The 19556-nt window shown below is 53.3% G+C and overlaps 2 protein-coding genes across 2 annotated transcripts in view; both read right to left on the bottom strand.

Moving 5' to 3' along the window:
• Positions 1-19556, bottom strand: part of SMAD2 (SMAD family member 2) — a 961241-nt gene that overhangs the window by 165250 nt on the left and 776435 nt on the right. The gene's annotated exons all lie outside the window — the stretch shown is intronic.
• Positions 2554-19556, bottom strand: part of ZBTB7C (zinc finger and BTB domain containing 7C) — a 130187-nt gene continuing 113184 nt past the window's right edge. The window contains exons 3-4 of the mRNA XM_049781545.1: positions 14171-15397; positions 2554-3246 (exon numbers count right to left, since the gene is read on the bottom strand). Of these exons, the coding sequence (XP_049637502.1) occupies positions 2592-3246; positions 14171-15381 (1866 nt within the window). The 5' untranslated portion in view covers positions 15382-15397 and the 3' untranslated portion in view covers positions 2554-2591. The remainder of the gene's footprint in view (positions 3247-14170; positions 15398-19556) is intronic.

The raw sequence follows: 19556 nt of genomic DNA, 5'->3' as shown, positions 1-19556 counted from the left end.
AGGGTCTGGTTTACTAAGCTTTGGGCATCTGGACAATGTAGTTCCAAGAACTGTGTTCCTCAGAATCTTCATTCTCGGATCTGAGCAGAGCTGACCGCATTGTCTTGACTCACTGTGTGACAGGAGTCAGTTTCCTTTCAGGATTTAAGTGTTTCACCTCAGGAAAGAGTCTCAGGTGCAGGAGGTGAAGTCTGGTCCCACATCCAGGGGATGAAACCAGAAGGCCAATACGGTGGCTGGGCCAGGGTTAGAGCTGTAAGGTCTGGCTGTTGTTGGCGGGGTTGGTTTTTTTTTTTTTTTTTTTTTTTTTTCCCTCCCTCCCTCCTCCCTCCCGGCGCTCGGGGTTGGTTTTATGGTGGGTCATTGACACAGAGATGTCCCCAGCTCACCTGCCATGGTAGTCCCTGCATGTACAGGGACTGCACACACGCGCGCGCGCGCACACACACACACACACACACACACACACACACACACACACACACCAGGCACTCATATTTGCACACTACCACACACTACCATGGCAAATAATCCAACAGTACCTTCAAGGCAGGGATTGTGTTCTGGTCCTGGGGGTGTGAGGAACTTGTGTTTTTTCCTACCCTCCTGCCACCACCATCACACAATCAGCCCCTCGCCAGCTGAAATGAGAACAGGAAAGGGAGGTGCCAGTCTCAACCAGGAATCTGAGTGCATCTAACTTTCTTTTATTCAAATCACTGACCCCCAAATAATTAAATAAGGGTCCAAGAGCTGCGAGTTTTGTAAAGGGGGCTTGGATGCTATTTATTAGAAGTGGATAGAACCCAATTTTCAAATTCTCACACTTGGGAATGTGGACAGATTGGAACACTCTGTTCCTCTCTCACAGAAGTGCGACTCTCGACGTAATTTAATCAAGTCAATTAATACTGTTTAATAAATAGGCCAGAAAATTAACTGAGTTTTTCTCGGCAGGATGCGACGTGCGACCAAAGTTATGGAAGATTGTCCCTTGAATCACTAAGGCAAACTTTGTTGAGTGTCATTTTACATAAAGCAATCACATTAAAAAAAGTTATAAATAGAAAAAATTCCAAAGTTTTCCCACAGACAGGGATATCGAAACATGGGAAGAAATTAAAAATCAAAGGGAACAAAATAAAACACAACCAGCCCTCCCCCCGCCCCCATCCTCTTCAAGTTCTTGATCATACAGTACTGAACATCTTTGGGTATTTTACAATGTACAACTCCAAATTGCAGCCAAGAGAAAACAGAGAACTAAACAGTCATCTGAAAAATCGAGTTTATAAGAAGTCATTACCTTTACAAAATAAAACCCCAGCCCCAACACCACTGGACTCGATGCGTTCCTTCTCCCTTGTCTGTTCGAAAAGTTTCAGTTCAGTTCTGTCATGGAGGGGAACATAGCAGGTGGGAGTCCCGGAAGCAAATGCCAGACTTAGATACAGGGATGGAAGAGGTGGCAGCTGGGAAAAAAAGACTCTGAAGAGCAGAGGGGTCTGGAATGGAGCTGGGGGACGCTGTGGAGTCTGGGGAGCAGGTAGCATGGAGTCTGTGGTCTTCTCTGGCCTTTTTTGTTTGGCTGTGTTTGCTCAGCAGGAAGCCCAGGACAGGGATGTCTGTGTCCACAGTCCAGGCCTGGGCACACCATCAGCCCCGTGCCCCTGTCCATTCCTGCCTCTTCTCCTTTGGGGTTTACTGAGAGACAAAAGCAAACTCTGCAGGAGAGGAGAGGGAATAGAAGACCCCGAAGGTGCTGGGCCAGCAGGGACTCTTCAGAACCCCCTGGAAGAAACACACACATGCAGGGAGTAGCTGGTACCCTGACTCCCTGCACAGCCTGGGCCCCAGAGGAAGGAGGGAAGGGCCGAGGTGTCCAGATACAGCAGGGAAAGCCATGGCCACAGGGCCCTGAGAACCCCGCGGTGGAGAAGCAGCCAGATTATCCTGGGGTGGTGGAAATCAGGGACAGACATTGTGCTGACAGGCAGCTGCCATCAGACTGTATGGGGAGAGCCTGGCTTGATCCCTGGACTGGGGAGGGTAAAGTGTCATCCCATTCCTGGGGGAAGTTCTAAGCAGAGGATGGGAAGGTGTGTGAGATACGGGCTACAAATTTGCCAGCTGACCTGGTCAAGGTCACAGGCTGAGGGAAATGGGGGGGGGGGTGTGCACTTGAGAGGCCTCCCTGTCAACCAGGGATTTCCTAGGAGGGTCCCCTTCCCCATAGATGGAGACAGGGAAAACGACCCTCTAGAAAAATGTGTTGGGGGAAGGACTCACCACTAGACTCTCCTATCATGTTCCAGCCAACATGTCTGGCTAGGCCAACTCCTGCCCCTGCTCCCCACAGCTGCTAAGTGCTCGGAGGTGACCGGTGTGTGGACCCCGATAGTTTGTGTGTGTGGAGGGGTGACAGGACCAGAGGGCCAGAGATGCTTTGGGACACCCCAGGCACCCAGAAAGTACTAAGGCTGCAGTTTTGCACCCCAAGTGACTTGAAGTAGAAGGTTTGCACCCTTTGGGTTGGGGGCAGCGGGAGGGTGTCGGTGACTGGGGAGGGGTCAGGGCTGCACCGCCACCCCTTAGTTGTTGGCTTCGGACAGGGAGGTCACATGGTTGAGGCCGGCCAGCCCGGGCAGGCCGGCCAGGCCCGCGGCCCAGGGGTCGGGCAGCGGGAAATAGGGGCGCGCGGCGGCCACGTTCTCGGCCAGCGCGAAGGCCAGCAGGCCCCCCGCGTGCCTGTCGGCCTCCAGCTGCGCGCGCCCCAAGAGCTTCACCTGCGTGTCCTGGAACTGCCGCTCCAGCTCCTGCAGGCTCAGCGCGCCCTTGGGCGTCCCCAAGAAGTGCTTGGCGGGGCTGGGGCCCGGGAGGCACACGGCGGCGCCGCCCAGGGGGCTCCCCACGTCGCCCAGCGCGGGCGGCACCACGAAGGCCGCCGGGTCGGGGCCCGGGCCGCCCGGCCCCCCGAAGAGCAGGCTGGCGGCCCTCCAGGCGCCCGGCTTGCGGCCGCGCCGGGGCCGGGCCAGGCGGCAGCTCTGGCGCTTGATGTGGCGGTGCAGGTGGTCGGAGCGCGTGAAGCTCTTGTAGCAGAACTCGCACTGGTAGGGCCGCACGCCCGTGTGGATGCGCATGTGGTTCTTGAGGTCGTAGTTGTGCACGAACTTGGCGTTGCAGTGGATGCACAGGTAGGGCCGTTCCCCGGTGTGCTTGCGCATGTGGATCTTCAGCTTGTCCTGCCTGCGAAGCAGAGCCCGGAGTCAGTCCCGCCCCTTCTCGACCCTGCTCGGGGCCCCTGGGTTCCAAACCCAGGAGGACAAGGAGGACGCAGGCTGGACTTGCAAATCCTCGCCTAGCCACGGCTCTGCCCTGGGCAGGTGTGGCCGCTCACCTGGACAAGGAGCTGGCTCCGAAAGGCCGCCCCCTTTCAGGCTCCTTTTACACATAAGCTAAAGGTAACCAGAGCTTGTGCCTTATTATTATTATTTTTTACCAGGGGCCTAGTCTTGGACTCTGCACTCAACAGCCTGAAGGGGCAGCTGCTTCTGGTCCTGAGTCTTAATCCAGGCTGGGTTCAGCCTGTGCCCCCACACCCCACTTTCAAGGTGTCCCCATCTGGTCCCATCCCAGCCTCTGGGCTAGCCTGTCTGCCCCAGCATCCCAGTCTGTCGTCTGTCTTCGGTGCTCAGCGAAGCTGGGCACACCTTGTTAAGGTCTCTGGCGCTGTGGTTTCTTATCCCAAGCCTTGGGCTCTCTCCTCTTTGTCTGCAGACAATCCCGGGATTTACAAAAGAGCCAGGTGCAACAAGAATGCAGGCTAATCTAGGGCGCAGCTTTGCAAGGTTTAGGCGGAATTATCCAGACGGAAGGCAGGGTGGAGAGGGGAGGCTCCTGCCCGCCCGGGGTCTGGATGTTCCTGCTCCTACTGCAGACCCAACCCTGACACCCTGACATGCTGCACTCCCCAAGGCAGGTGAATTAACCCCTCTGTGCAGATCCCTGCTACGGAATCAGGTCTATTGTCCAGGGCTGACAAAATGGAGGGAAAGGGCTGGGGGAGGTGGGTATTTCGGCAGACTCAAATGCACACCTCCAGGTGTTCTCTCTCTCTCTCTCTCTCTCTCTCTCTCTCTCTCTCTCTCTCTCTCTCTCTCTCTCTCTCTCTCTCTCTCTCTCTCTCTCTCTCCCCTCCCATCCCCCTCTCTCAGCTACTCCCAGCTTGGTGCTCAGGAACCATGCAGAGTTGAGAACCAAACTTGAGGTTCCCAGTTTGCAGAGAGCTCTCCAGCCCTTTAAATACCATCTCCCCTATCCCTCATCCTGGTGGACTTGAAAGGAAAATCCACAGCAAGGAAAGCTTCTAGTAAGAACCAGTGCCACTTGAACAGTTGGACAGGCTTTTCGGCCTTGCCTCCAACCTCCTGCCCGAAGATGTGGGGTGGGGTATCGCTTGTACTTTGGGCTGAGTTTCGAGGTCTTAGTGGATGAAAAGCAGGGCTGACGCCATGCTGATGAATTGGACAGCGGGCCCATTGGGTTGTCGAGATGCAGCCACTAGAGGGCACTCTGGCTCTCATTTTCTCGCTGGGGGGGGGGGGTTGTGTGTGGGGAAAATGGACACTCAAGGGTACTCTCACAGACTAGGGGGACCAGTGAAGCCTATGCTCCCACTTGTGCTCATGGAGGCTGGAGGACCCCTGGAAGCCAGGGTGGGGAGCATGGGCAGGGAGGAGGGAGAGTGCTTTTTTTGGAAGCTGGTTGCTGTCCACAAATGACACTACCCTCTGCCCCTCCTGCCTTTTCTGGCCTTCCCCTGACCCATATTTGGCTTTCTGGTGCCCTGGATGTCCTGCCATCCATCCCATTGTCCCACCACCTCCTGTCACCTGGTTTCTAGCGACAAGTGGAGCTTCCACACAGAAGGGGTCCAGGCCATGCTTCTTAGGTGCATGGGTAGGAAGGAGAAAGCAGAGCTCTCACAGGCATCTATTGATTGGGGTACCCTGGGCAGAGAACATGATTTCCTATCAAGTCACCAGCTGCTGTTGCTGCCACCTCTCAGGCCACAGTGAGACCCAGAGCACTAGACTTGGTTTTCACGGGGCAGTCGGCCGCATGGCCAAGATCATAACACAGACAGGAATTCGAGCAGGGAGGCGTGCTAGACCTGAGGCCTGCAGGCTCCCAGCACAGAGTCAGGGAGGGTTCCTCAGGCACATGGCATCCTACAGTGGAGTCATGCATTTCTGAAAACGGGCTTCACAACCTCAGCAATCTGTGGGGCACATTGGTGGAAGGGAGTTGCTGAAGTCTATACCAGGCCCAGATGGGTGGGATGAGAGTTGCGATTCTGCTCAGGGAGATTCACTCTATTCATTTCTGCGATTGCATTTCGCTATCAAATTTTAGCTTTCTTTAATGTGGGGTACAAGAGATCAAACTCAGGGCCTCACACATGAAAGTAGCTGCTATCACCCTCAGTGGGACCTTAAATTTTTTATCCTGGGCCTGGAGCAATAGTACAATGAGTAGAGCATTTGCCTTGCATGTGGCTGACCTGAGTTTGATCCCTGGCCCCATCAGGAGTGATCTCTGAGTGCAGAGCAGGAGTAAGCACTGGACACTGCCAAGTGTGGCCCAAACAAATATAAATAAATGCACCATTTGGCAGAAACTCCTCTAAGGTAGATGGAGACAGCTCTCCTGCTGAGAGCAGGGCTCGCTCTGGGGTTTACCTAGGGATTCATCGAGGGGTTCACCCAGGCAGATAATGGATATTGCAGAGACTCAGGCTTCAGGCTCCAAAGACTTGCACAAGCCACCGGGTCTACCTGGCATCTCCTGGGAGCTTGGAAAATGAACCCCCTTGCTGCTGCAATTGGTCCCTGCTGGGTGGGGAGATTTCCTGAGCCTGGAGGCTCAGGGGACAGCTGCTCACATCTTTGCTACTACCTGGAAGGCTGGTACTGGGGTCAGGGAAATATATAAGGGGAAGTTCCCCTGCTCTGCAGCAGACTGTTAGGGAAGTGTGTTAACCTCTTTGTGCACAGCTGCCTTAGGTCCAGGCATCCATGCTTCCTATCTCAGCCTAAGAGAAGCAGAGTTTTGAGGATTGGGCCAGTAGGCATAATTTCTTCTTGGGGACAGGAGCAGCATGGAGTTCAAAGGGTAGTGTGGCCTTCCCAAGGGGTTCCTAAAGGTGGCAGGGAGCCTACTGGGATATCTAGGGTGTGACTGTGCCAGCTTTCCTGAGGAAGAAAGAGGGTCACCCCATATCCTGCTCTGACTCTTAGCCCCTGCATCAGGCCCACCTAGGGAAGCTCAGACTAGAACCAGACACTCTGGTTGGCACACATTGTTCTGCCTCCTGCCAAGAGGTCAGACTGTAGAGCCAGCTCTGCCCATTGGGCACCGTTCATGGGAGCAGGGTAGATGGTGCAGAGTGAGCAAAGCTCAAGAAGCCTTAGTCCTGCCCCACTTGCCAGCAGCCCAGGCATGCATTCAGGTTCCCAGCCAAGTTCCAGGGCCCAGTCACCTGCATTACAAACAGCGTCTGGGACCTGGGAGCTTGTGCTCTAGTCTGGACTAGAAGAGCTGGAAAGCTGGCGGGGGAAGGGGGGTGGCGGGAGACAGAGAATGGCCCAAAGGTCAGCAGCCCAGAGCCTCACTTCCTGCACTGAGCAGGGGACTAGCTGCACTGTCCTGATGCTGAAGTTCTGTGAATGTTACACATCTGAATGAGCTCATGGCAAGTCTCCTCCTAGAACTCCTGTTGGCTGCCTGTCACCCACATGGGGGCCTCCATCCTGGCTTCTCCAAGGGCCTTCTCCAAGGGCTGAAGCCCCTTTCAGCCAGAAGTCGGGGGTGAGGCCTTTGGTTCTTTCACCCAAGTCAGGCACCTGGGTCTGACTTAACACTTCCCAGGGGGTGTTGGATGTTGTATGACTGAGACTTAATCATGAACAACTTTTGTAACTACAAATTTTATGGAGATTCAATTAAAGAATTTATTTAAAAAAAATCTCCAACAATAAAAACCTTCCCCAGGCTGCCTTTGTCTGATTCCCCATATACTAATTTACCCTCGAGAGCCTGTTTTCCAAGGTCAAACTCTATCAGCACACCCAGGTATAGGCTGAGTGGACAGCCTGGTGACTTGAATTAACAGCACAGCACCGTGTACTTGAGTGCTGCTAAGGGAGGGATGTTAAATGTTCTACACACACACACACACACACACACACACACACACACACACACACACACACACACACATTCTGCTAAGAACCTGTGTACGACTTAAAACTGCTCCTTTGCTGATACGTCACCTACACTGATTGTGGGGGCTCATTTTATAACCTACAGAAACACCTACTCATCACCAGGTATACAATGTGACAAGTCAGACACAATTCCATAAGGCTGTGGGATAGGGCACCCCAGGCACTTTGCCAGTTCTCCATAGCTTCATATCACGAAGACTATGGGGCTACAGTGCCTCTGGATGATCATGTTACTGATTGACCTGGGGTCTCTGAGAGGTCCTCAGGAGGACAAGAGTGGTTTTCCCACAGTTTTCAGCCAATAGGCTGGAGGGTCCATGCCTAGAGGTTCCCTGTGAAAACCTGAAGATTCTATGCTACTTGATATCTTGGGCTGTTAGGAATTACCTGGTCAGACCCCTGTGTTTTTGGGGGGCCTCTAAAGCTGAACTCAGTGATGCTTGGGGAACTGTTTGGTCCTAGGGATAGAACCAGTATTAGGCACATGCCAGGCTTATGTCTTACCTTCTACAATAAATCTCTGACCCCTCAACTTTGCATGTTTATTTTGGTTTGGGTTCCACACCTGGTGGTGCTCAAGGATTACTCTAGGCTCTGTGCTCAGGGATCATTCCTAGTGGAGCTTGGGGGATAAAAGGGGTGTTGGGGATTGAATCCAGGTCAACTGTGTGCAAAGCAAGGGCCTTATCAGTGTACTAACTATATCTCTTCAGTCCTAACTTTGCTTTTTTAATCACCTGCCACCAGCCTGTTCAGGCCAAGCCTGTATAAGGGATGAGCATGGAGCAAATCCTTCCTACTTCCCTTTGTGTGTGGCATGTACTTGGACCTGTGTCAGCTGGGTCCAGTGCTGGCCTGTGTGCCCCTGTCTTCTCAGCTCAGAGTTCCTCTTTCCAACCACCTCCTCTAGCTTGAATTTATTCTTGCAAACTGCCTTGTAGTTTCCACTTCCAACCCTTCCATCCCCCCTCCCCCAACCCTTCAAGGTCAAATTCAAGGGTAGCCCTCCTCAGACCCTACTCTGTTCACTCAGGTCTCATCCTTTGCCTCAACTCTGCAAGCCTTCCTGAACACCTCAGCTTCTCCAAGGCACAAGGAGGGAGCCAGTGAGACACCTATCAGGGTTCCTGAGCATCTGTATTGCTCCCCCTAGGGTGGAGCTCAGGCTCCCATGCCCACCATGTGGGTTGCCTGACACATGAGAAGACTTGTTCTCTGGGTCACCTCGGCCAGGGTTGACCTCATTTTCCATGTGTGCCATATTTCCAGGGCAGGGGCTGTCTTGGAGATGCTGCCCTGAGCTGTCCTTCCGGACACAGAGCCGCACCCTGCCCCTGGCAGCTGGAACCCGTCTGTTGAGGAGCAGAGACAGTGAGTTGGTGTGGGAGCAGCACATGCCCAGGCCAGAGGGCAGGTCTCAGCTGCCGCTGTGCGGGAGGCGGCTCTAGGACATCCCGTCTTGGGCATGAACCGACCTGACTGCACAGATGCTAGAAGGCTGGTGTTTCCCTTGTACTCTGGAGGAAAGGGAGACAGAGAGACAGAGCAATAAGTCCAGAACTCTCCTGAGCTTGAGAAGTTCAGTGGGCTTACAAATGGGTGTGCCTGCTTCTATCCTTCCAGTCTCTGAAGGCCCAGAGATGGCAGGAGATTTGGCCATGGCCACATAGTCATTGAAGGGGCAGATCTCTGTCACTGGGGTGGTCTTTCTGCAGAGCCTTTCCCAAGCCCTCTGGTCTTGTTTACTCCATTCCTCAGGTGACTTGATGGCACCTGCTTGGAGAAAAACCTGCCACATGTTTTTGTAATCCACAAAGTGGCCTGAAGATATGGGGGTACTTCTAGTGCCCATGGTAAAAGACCAAAAGCCGCTGGGGCTGGGGCAGGGCCAGTTCTCAGAACTGACTCCAAATCTTTCCTGGTTCTTGTCTGTCTGCCCTATTCCCAGAGGGCTAGCCTAGGGTTTTTGGCACCCAGTTCCTAACCTGCCCCCCTTCCAGCTTGGAGAGCTTGCTATGTGGAAGGCTGAGCCATGCTCAGAGCTCAGTCCCCAGGGGTGAAAGGCCCCGGGTGGGCACAGTGCAGACTCCCCTGCTGGGCTAATGTTTCCCAGCACCAGTCACCAGACTTCTTGGTAACCTGATGGTCTCAGACAAACTCTCTTCCTGCCGCCACTGCTAATGACATTACATTATCTTAATAAGGTCCCCAGAGTTACCAGCAGTGGGAGGATTGAAAACAAAATATGGAAAAAGAAAAGGGGCAGCAAAACACAGCAGCTGGCTCCTGGCCTTGTTTGCAGAGTGGAGATCTGGGGGTTTCTGTGGGGCTTGTCCTAGAGGTGGGGGCTGGAGAAGGTAGGAGGTTGGGGGCAGGGACAACGGGGCTTATCAGAGGATCTGAACATGGGCGATGGGGAGGCTGACCACCCTTCCCCAGGCTGTGCTTGGATCCATGTGGTCTTTTCTTCAGGTTGTGAGTCCTGCTGGAGAGGACTGAGATCCTCAGAGAGGACCTGCCTGCCTGCCTGCTCTCTGGTTCCCCCTGACTTCAGGGGTGGGGGGAGCTGCCCTGCTTGCTCTCTGGCTGCCCCTGTAGGCCCCAGGAGCAACCTTTCCTGTTTTATCCCTGGCTCGCCCTGCAGGCTTCCTGTGCTCCAGGCCTCTAAGGCAGAAAGGAGTTGATTCTCAGTTGGAGGCCCAGCACCCAGTGGCCAGGGGTGCATGCTTTGTAGCGCAGGAACCTGATTTTGTGTGGCCACTCTGGGCAGTGGCCCTGGATGCACTGACCCATAGGGCCCACACAGCAGTACACTGAAGACTCCAGCATTAACTATCTCTGTTTTGTTGGTTGGGCGACAAGTGAGTGACTGAGATGCTTGGGATGGCTCTGATGCCCCTGACGCTACAGGATCTGAACATCAAAATATTTGGCTCTGATGGCTGAGTATTGCTGGGAGTGGCCTCCGGGTCCCTCGAGACCTGCTCAGAAAGTCTGTGCCCAGTGATCTGATGACACATATCAGTGGTCAAGACCGAGGGGTAAAGTTTTTGGCTTTCCCTTCTCAAGGCCTGCCAAGAACTGGCTCCAGCAGGGCCCTGCACTCCTGACCTTTGACCCTGTTGCCAGACTTTTTGTAGTAGCAGAGGGTCTGAGTATCTTGTTCCCAGCTGTCCTGGTGCCATATCTCTCACTGAGCTGAAGTCTGGCAGGGCAGAAACTGCTTCTCCAGCATAGCCACCCTCCCTGGAAGCAGCCTAGGATCTGAGACTAGGCCAGGGGATGGTGGGTGGGCGGGTATCAACTAGACTAGGGCATCAGCAGGTTGATTCAGGGTCCAGGTAATTCTAGGGTATTCAATCAAGAAGGAGATGCCTGGGGCCTGCTAAAGCTTCTGCATTTCTGCTTGGGGCTAGGGGGTCGAATAACCGTTGGTGACTGTGAGGTCACTGAGAGGTAGTGAGAGGTACTGGCCATCTAGAGACAACTTGGAGATGGATTATTCTAATAATTATCTTAATTAGCTTAAGGATTACGTTAGACACAAGGATTAGGTCACATCATTGTGGGAGTACCCAGAAGCAAGGCTTCTGGAAGTCTCCTCATGAGAAACCCCCAGGTCCTCTATCGTGGCCACAAAACTCAGGGGTTGGGGAATGAAGATAAGGCATTCTGGGGCCACATGTAAGTCCAGGAATTAATCTCTGGGCCTGAAGGATGTCCTGAAGGATGGCCTGAAGGAAGAAAAGGAAGAAAAGGAGGTGGAGTAAATCTCAGGAGAGCAGTGAAAAGGACTTGTGAAGGAGCCCAAATTCTGTTGTGATAAAAGGAACTTGGCTCCAGAAAGATAAAAAGGGCCTTGAGATATAGAATAGTGTGTAAGATAAAACAGCTAACTCAGATTCCATCCACAGCATCCCGTATGGTTCCCAGATTCTGGTAGGAGTGATTCTTGAGTGCAGAGTCAGGAGTATACCCTAAGTACCAGGTGAGGCCTAAAACAAAACAGAGAGAGAGAGAAAGAGAGAGAGAGAGAGACAGAGAGAGAGAGACAGAGAGAGAGACAGAGACAGAGACAGAGACAGAGACAGAGGGAAGGAGAGAGAGAGGGAGAGAGAGAGGGAATAGTGGCCAAGAGGAGGACTCTGGGTTCCCATAGCAGGGATGAGCTCAGCCCTGCAAGCTGGTGTGAAAAATTCTTGCCAAAGAAGTGGTTGCTGGAAATATGTATGCATCCCAGTCCCCTGCCTTGAAGAAGAGGATGCTGCTGATGGTGAATGTAGGCAATCAACCACAAGGGGTTCCCAAGCTGCAATGAGTTTGGTTTACCTTCCCAGTTATCTTCCCAGACTTAGGCAGGCCAGGGTAGAGTCATTTGAGGACAGAGAAAAATGTCAGGGTGGCGGGATGGTTTCAGGGGCCCAGGAAGCAGGCTGATGGACAGGAAGAGCATCCAGAGTGCATGGGTGATGCGACCTTGGCCAGCAGCCTGGGAAAATCTCCTCCTTCCAGTCCCCCCCTAGGGGTTTTTCTTTGAAGGTGGGGGGCCCAAGAGCCCCTCTTAACTCCTTGGAATTCAGAGAACAGGAGTCGTTCAGTGATTGAGGGGAGGCTTTGAACTGCTGAAGATGAGACTGATCAGGGTGTCGCCTTTCTGCTGAGCAGGAGGGAAGGGGGCAATGGACCAGGCTAGGGGCTGTTCTGGCCTCAGGGTGGGAGACTGCAGGCTCAGGGCTACCCCAGTGAGCATGAGGAATGTGCATGAGGGAGGGTTCTGGAATGTAATCCTCCTCAATAATCATGCGGCATCGCTGCCCAAACTAGCTCACAGAATGTTCTAGTGTTAGGAGGGTGAGGGGGGGCCTGACCACTGTGAATCAGCCAGGAAGTGAGAGAGTTCAAAGAACAGGAGTGCAGCGTGACATGAAGAAACCCCGAGTAGGATTGCTTTAGGCACCCCAGGCATGCCCCTGAGCCCCTAACTCTGCTGGGCCAGAAAACTGAACAGTCAGGTCTGACTGGGCTAAGGATCACTGGGGATAAGCCTGGGTACCCTCAACAATTCTGGGGAGGCTGCCCCCCAAATAAAAAGAGTATATTTTCCCCCAGAGAGACACAGAGGGGCCAAAGGTAAAAGTCTTCTGCCTGGCACATAGCTGATCTGACTTTGATTCTCAACCCTACAAATGGTCTCCTAAGCTCAACCAGGAATGATTCCTAAGCAAAGAGCCAGGAGAAGCCCTGAGCACTTTCAAGGAGGCCCCATATATTTTTTTCCACTCAGATAAGGTAGGGTCTCTGGAATGTCCCCCTTCTGGAAGTGGGTGTGGGTAAAACAGGAAGATGGGATGGTGTTCTGAGCAGGTTCTTTGTCTCCTGATCACTCCCACTTCATTCCCCTAAAACCACAGATCCAGGCCTATCCAGAAGGCAGTGATAGCCCCGGGATGACCATCTTCAAAGGGGTTGATGCCAGGGAAGGCTTCCTGCTGTTGGCCTGTGGAGATGACCCCGTCCTTGAAGTCATTCCCAGGGCTAGACTGAGTCCCTGGTGGAGGAGAGTGGGCTATACTAAACTCAACTGTATGCTGACCTGTCTGATTTCCATGGTATGAAGATTGTAGCCAAGCCCTGGGTCACAGTATGGACCTTGATAGAATTCAGGAGATGCTGGGGGCAGCATTGGGTGGATGTACCATCAGTGGACTGTGGTTTGGTTTCTGGGTGGCAAGACAGAAACAAGCACCATGTAGTTGGTGGGCTCTGGGCTTGGTGCCTGTGGATTGTGCCTCCACCCTCTTCCCAAGGAGGAGGAGGGGCTCAGAGAGGCAGTTGGAGAGGACCCCAAGGCCACCCCAGAAGCAATGTATCTTCTGAAGCTGCATGAGGAGCACTGCTGTCGCTTGAACACTGTCCTGTGTCCCCTCCACCTTCTCAGAGAGTTGGCAAGCCCCGAAGAGAGGACAGCTGGCTGCAAAGCACTGTCACAGCTCGATATTCTGAACATTTTCTTCTGCCCACAGGCCAAAGCCTCAGGTCCCCAGAGGAAATGACCTGGCAATTCCCAAAGATCACTTTCTAGTGGGTGAAGTTAGCACCCAAACCTGGTGACTCTACAGGTCAATTACCATGTAGGGAGAGGACCACTAAGTCTAGCAAGGGCAAGTCCCAGGGCTTTCCACTTTCCACTTGATGAAAGAGTAAGTGGAAGAGCCAAGCAGCTCACCAGAACTCCCACCACCCCATTGTGGTAGCTTCACATTCAGAACTCCAAAACAGAACCTTCAGAAACGGGGTCCATTAAAGCCTAGCAGAGGCTCTGGAGAGATAGTACAGTGTCTACAAAGGGTTCCCCAGGGTCCTGTGAGGAGTGATTGATTCTTCAGCCAGGAGTAAGCCCTGAATACTGTTGAGTGCAGCCTAAACAAACAAAAATTAACCCAAAAATAACACCTTAGAGACCCTCCCACTGTATCTACCCCATCCTCAGCCCTCGGGTCCAGTCCTGTTTATGGCTGACATCATGCATCCGGCCCCACCATGAATCCCGGGGCCCTGTCTGCTCGCTGACGCCAATACCCTCTGCCACTGCCCCTGGCTGTGCATTGACGTCATGATTCTGACCCCACCCAAATCCGCCCCTTTCTGCTCTAGGATGCCTCTGCCTCTGCCAATGTCTGCTATCTGACATCATGCCTTCCGGCCCTGCCCTGAACCCCGACCCTGCCTGTCTGCTCCCTGACACCACGCCCTCTGTCCATGTCTGTGCACTGACATCATGCTTTCTGCCCCTGCCCTGTTGATGCACTGACATCATGCCTTCTGGTCCCACCCACCCACAGGGCTACCGTCCCTCCTTCCATTTCACCCCATGTGCGCACCTGGTAAAGCGGACCTCGCAGATGTTGCACATGTATGGCTTCTCCCCAGTATGGGTCCTCATGTGCCTTGGCAGCTTCCCAGCGCCCATGATGACCTTGTGGCAGATGGGGCACTGCTGGGAGGCCTTGGGCTTCAGCTTGCGCTCCTCCACCAGCGGCCAGGGCGGGAAGAGGCCGCCCAGGTGCGTGGCACTCAGGAAGTTGAGATAGGCACCGTAGTCGCTCTCTGCCTTGATGGGGCCCAGAGGACCCCCGGGCAGGTCAGGGAACATGTCCTTGAAGAAGTCGCTGGGGAAGGGCGGCGGTGGGGCTGGGGGCAGCTCCTCCTTGTCCTCCTCCTTGATCTTTCGGTTCTTGATGACCAGGTCGAGGGGCCCAGTGTCCACGGACTGCTCGGGCAGCTGGGCAAAGGCACCGAAGTCCCCGGGCCAGAGGTGTGGGAAGAAGTCAGGGGCAAAGGGAGATAAGGAGGGCCTCCTGTCAGGGAGGTTGGCCTTGGGGTACAGGTTCTCACGCAGCAGAGACTCGATGGAGAAGTCCCTGATCACACCCAGGGGGCCGGGGCTGCTGGCCTGGAAGGAGTCGGGAAAGTCCCTGGGAGGGTCCGCAAATGCCTTGTCCGTGAGATGGTCCGTCCGGGAGGGACTCGGGTGACAGTTGAGGTCCTGGGGGTCAGGCAGGTTTTCCTGATCTGCAAAATCCTCCGCGTCCTCCTCCTCCTCGTCCTCCTCGTCCTCCTCTTCCTCCTCCTCCTCGTCCTCCTCGTCGTCCTCCTCGTCATCGTCATCGTCCTCCTTGTCGTCCTCCTCGGGCCCGTCCCCGCCGGGCTCCATGATCTCCAGGCACACGTTGACGATGCAGGGGATCTCCAGCATCCTGGCGGCGTTGAGCACCTGCTTGACGTTGGCGGCCGTGATGGTGAGCGTGGACGTGTAGGCGAACTCCAGGATGGCGGCCAGCGCCTCGGGCTGCACGAAGTCGATCTCGTAGACGTAGGGCTGGCTGCCTAAGGTGCCGGCCGTGAAGAGCTTCTTGAAGTACTTGCTGCAGGCGGCCAGCACGGAGCGGTGCGTGCGGTACTCCTGCTCCTGCACCACCAGCAGCACATCGCACAGCAGCCCGTCATGCCGCTGCTCGTTCAGGCTGCACAGCACCTCGCTGCTGTGGTTGGGGAAGGGAATGCCGATGAGCTCGTCGATGCCATTGGCCATGTTCTCAGCCAGAGCCCTGCAGGGACACAAGCAGCGGAGGACGAGGGTCAGAGCGCCCAGTGTCAGCAATCCGGCGTGAGAGTTCTAGAAAGCCAAGCTCTCTGCCTCATCCCTTCCTCCCAAACCCCCAATACTGAGAGCTAGGTGCATAGGTTGGGAAGGGGCTTTTCCACTGGGGCTCTAAGGTCCTGGAACTGGGGTGTTTCCTGGACCGGCAGACACTGTGGAATGAAGGCATGGGGGCTAGATTTCAACTCTGATAACTTTTTTTTTTTTTGGGCCACACCCATCATTGCTCAGGGGTTACTCCTGGCTGTCTGCTCAGAAATAGCTCCTGGCAGGCACGGGGGACCATATGGGACACCGGGATTTGAACCAACCACCTTTGGTCCTGGATCGGCTGCTTGCAAGGCAAGCGCCGCTGTGCTCTCTCTCCGGGCCCAACACTCTGATAACTTGGGGACCAAACTCTTGGAGACTCCAGGCAAACTCAGCTGCCTGTGGTCCTCTACGGGACAGACAGCCATGCTGGCTAAATTTATGTCTGGGCTAATGACCCAAGTGGGATGGTCTCTTGGGGTACAGCACTGACACTGGGAAAATGTTTTGGTGCATTTCACAAATTCCCTAAAGGCCATCACAGGCTGATTTTTTTCTTTGCATTTGGCTCCTGCTACAGGCTGCATATGTTTGTCCCCTGTCAGATTCTTCTATTGGCAGTGCTAACCCCTGGGATTTCAGGCATGGTTATCTTCACAAGTAAAGAGTGTAAAATTACTTGAGAAGGTCACAGGAGTGTGCCTGATGCCAGTGTGGCATTTGACCTTATGAGATCAGGACACAGATGTGCCCAGGGACATTCTTGTGAAGTCAAGCCAAGGGGCGAGGCCTCAGGAGAAACCAACCCTGACCTTGAATCCAGTTTGCAGCCCTGTCTTCAAATACTGGGATACATCGAGGAAAGCCACAGTGAGCTACCAGTGTCAATATGGTTACACAGAAAACGGACATTAGCACAGATGGAGAGGAGATGGAGAAACCAGATCATTCAGCATGGTTGGTGGAATGGTATAGCAGCAAAACCACTCTGGAAGACAATTTGGCCATTTCTTAAATATTGAATAAGAGGGAGTGGGAAAGGGAGAGGGAGAGAGAGAAAGGGGTAGATATAGAGAAAGAGGGAGCGAGAGGGAGACGGGAGACAGAGAGACAGAGAGAGAGAGAGAGAGAGAGAGAGAGAGAGAGAGAGAGAGAGAGAGAGAGAACAGTAAGTAAGGCATTTGTTTTGCATGTGGCTGACTATGGTTTGATCCCCAGCATCACATATCACATCATGTTCTCCCAAACACTTCCAGGAATGATCCCTGAGCACAGAGCCAGGGGGAAAGCCCTGAATACCAGTGGATATTGGCCCCGAATCAAATGATAGGAAACTACTTAAACTAACCTTCTCTCTTCACTCCCAAATGGCTCTGTCATTTACTTATAGCCATGGGCAGGTGGTGGGGAAGCAGGGAAAAACCCTTGGAAGAACCCTTGGCTGGAGCCGAGACCTGGATGGGAGGGTCATGGGAAAACATGGGAAATGGCATGAGTTGATTGGACAGTGGTGCTTTGGGGTTGCAGCACCAGGTTCTGCTCCAAAGATCTCATGGAACTTTGTTTTTAGTCACTGACAAACCATCAAAATGCTCTTTCTGGGGGGGCTTAGATAGAGTTCCTTCACCTGATTGCCCTGAGAGCTTGTGCAGATTAAACAGAAGAATGCCTTCTCTCACCTGTTCCCAGACCACACCTCCATTTTGCCACAGAAAAAGTGCTGGAGCTGCTACCTACTAAAAGTTTCCTCCATTTCCTGTTTCCCAGGGCCGTGCCCCCACTGCTTTGATGGGAATAGTTGGCATGTGGAAGGCTGGAAAAACAGGGTGATCTGAGAGACCAGGACTTCAGCAGGACCCATGAGAGCCTCTGGGTGTGTAGTCAGGGTGGGGAGAAGCAGGGTGCCTGGTAGAGAGCTTCACCAGGGAGGAACCTCCAGTCCAATGGCTTGGAGTCAGCAGCAACATGGGTATAGTGAAGGGGGGTGTCTGGGACCTGGGTCACCATGTCCTCAGCCCTACTTCCTTGCTCCTGACATTCTGAGCCCATTGGACAGACTTTGAGCACAGGGTAAAGCCAACCTGGGCTGGCACCTTCCCTAACTATGGGTTTCCCACCAGAAGCCTCAGGACCATCAGCTGTCCTTGGCCTCCTTGGTGTTCGCAACCACCTTTATTCTCCCTCTGCTTCCATTTTCCAGGTGAAGTGAAAGGGTCAAAGGGTCATTTCAGGCTCAGAGTGAGCAGGCACTAAGCTTCAAGTCTGTTGTCTGTCTCCCCATTCACATTCTTCACCAGGATCCATCCAAGTCCTGCCTCTGCCTGCACAAGTAGCCAAGAATGACCAGCGGTGTCTGTTAATGCCCAGAGAGTGACCTTCAGTGGGGCCTGGGGGAATAAGGGCAGGGGAGGGGGCTGTGAGCTGTGTGCCTCCCCAGGAGCAACACATAGGCAAGGGTAAGGGGATAGATGAAGGCCTCCAGCCAGTCTTAAGGATAAAAAGTTATTGAGCTCCCCCAGACTTCTCTTCCAGATGGTGAGCTGGCTGGTGGAGGCTCGGCACATCAAGCTCATTGTAGGTGGAGATCTACACTGGGCTATTCCTCCACACATTGAGGTCAGTGCTAGATGGATATGTTCACATATTAAGGGCCTGGCCGACTCTGGGGAAGATAAAGGAACGCAGCCACACTGCCTGAGAATACTGCTGAACCAAATCCCAAGCTAAGCAGCTCCTCCAATCACAAGGCTGCAAGAGGGTAAGTGCTCACTCCTGTTCTATTTTACGAGGGGTAGTTTGGACCACACACAGCAGTGTTCAGAGATCACTCCTGGCTCTGTGCTCAGGAATTACCGTGGTGGTGCTCAGGGAGCCAGAGGCAGTGTTGGGGACCCTACTGGTGTTGGGCGCATGCAAGTCAAGAGCCTTGACCTCTATACTGTCTCTTTCTTAGTTGAAATTGCTGAATTTTAGTTTGTTAGTATACATCATAGAATGTAATTTCTAGTTTGGGGCTCTGGTCATTTCCCAGACAGTAGAGAGTTGTAGTATTTATCATGACCATGTTTAAGCACTCAAATGCTTCAGTCTGACAAGGTCAGTATTTCTGACACTGCTCTGATGGATGGGAGTGGACACATGGAGGAAAGGACACCTTGTTCCAATTCCCATGAAACTACTCCGTGGGGAGCAGGACTCTGACCTTCAGAGGGAGTTTCTTGTTGGGAAAGATGCTAAATCAAATGAAACTTGACTGTTGAAACTTGGTCAGTAAAACCCAGGAAATTTATCTTCCTTAGCAATTCACTGAGTTTTCTTTTCTTTTTGGGCCACACTTGGCAGTACTCAGGGGCCATTCTTGGCTTAGTGCTTTGGGCTCAATCTTGGTGGTGCTCAAAGGAGCCTGCAGTGCTGTGAATAGACCCTGCACTCAGTCCGTTGTGCTCTCTCCCCAGCCTGCACCAACTTTCCTTAAGAGTTGACTTGCTTTAAGACAAAACAGCAATAAAACACTTTACATGGACAATTCTTTAAGCTACCCCTGCCTCCACCTCCTGTTAAATAGAGCATCAGAAACACATTGGGCCATGAATGGATCTGAGACTATTCTTTTTTTTTTTTTTTTTTTTTTTGGTTTTTGGGCCACACCGGGCGGTGCTCAGGGGTGACTCCTGGCTGTCTGCTGAGAAATAGCTCCTGGCAGGCACAGGGGACCATATGGGACACTGGGATTCGAACCAACCACCTTAGGTCCTGGATCGGCTGCTTGCAAGGCAAACGCAGCTGTGCTATCTCTCCGGGCCCAGGATCTGAGACTTGGGATTGTCCTATCTTCAGTGCTTCTGGGGGTGTCAATTATTTTTCTGACAGTGTAACTTCTGGGGACCCCTGCAATTTTCTGAGTATGCTTCCTCCTCTAGTCATCAAATGGATATGGTGGCATTGGAATGAGGGGCTTCCAGTGACCTTTCTCACCTCAGGGACCTGGTGAGTGTGGACATAGCCAGGAAAAGATGGTAAGTTTTCCCCAGGGTGTGTGTGTGTGTGTGTGTGTGTGTGTGAGAGAGAGAGAGAGA

The sequence above is a fragment of the Suncus etruscus genome, chromosome 10 (genome assembly GCF_024139225.1).
Source record: "Suncus etruscus isolate mSunEtr1 chromosome 10, mSunEtr1.pri.cur, whole genome shotgun sequence".
Taxonomy (NCBI): domain Eukaryota; kingdom Metazoa; phylum Chordata; class Mammalia; order Eulipotyphla; family Soricidae; genus Suncus; species Suncus etruscus.
This window is presented reverse-complemented; position numbering and strand designations above follow the sequence as displayed.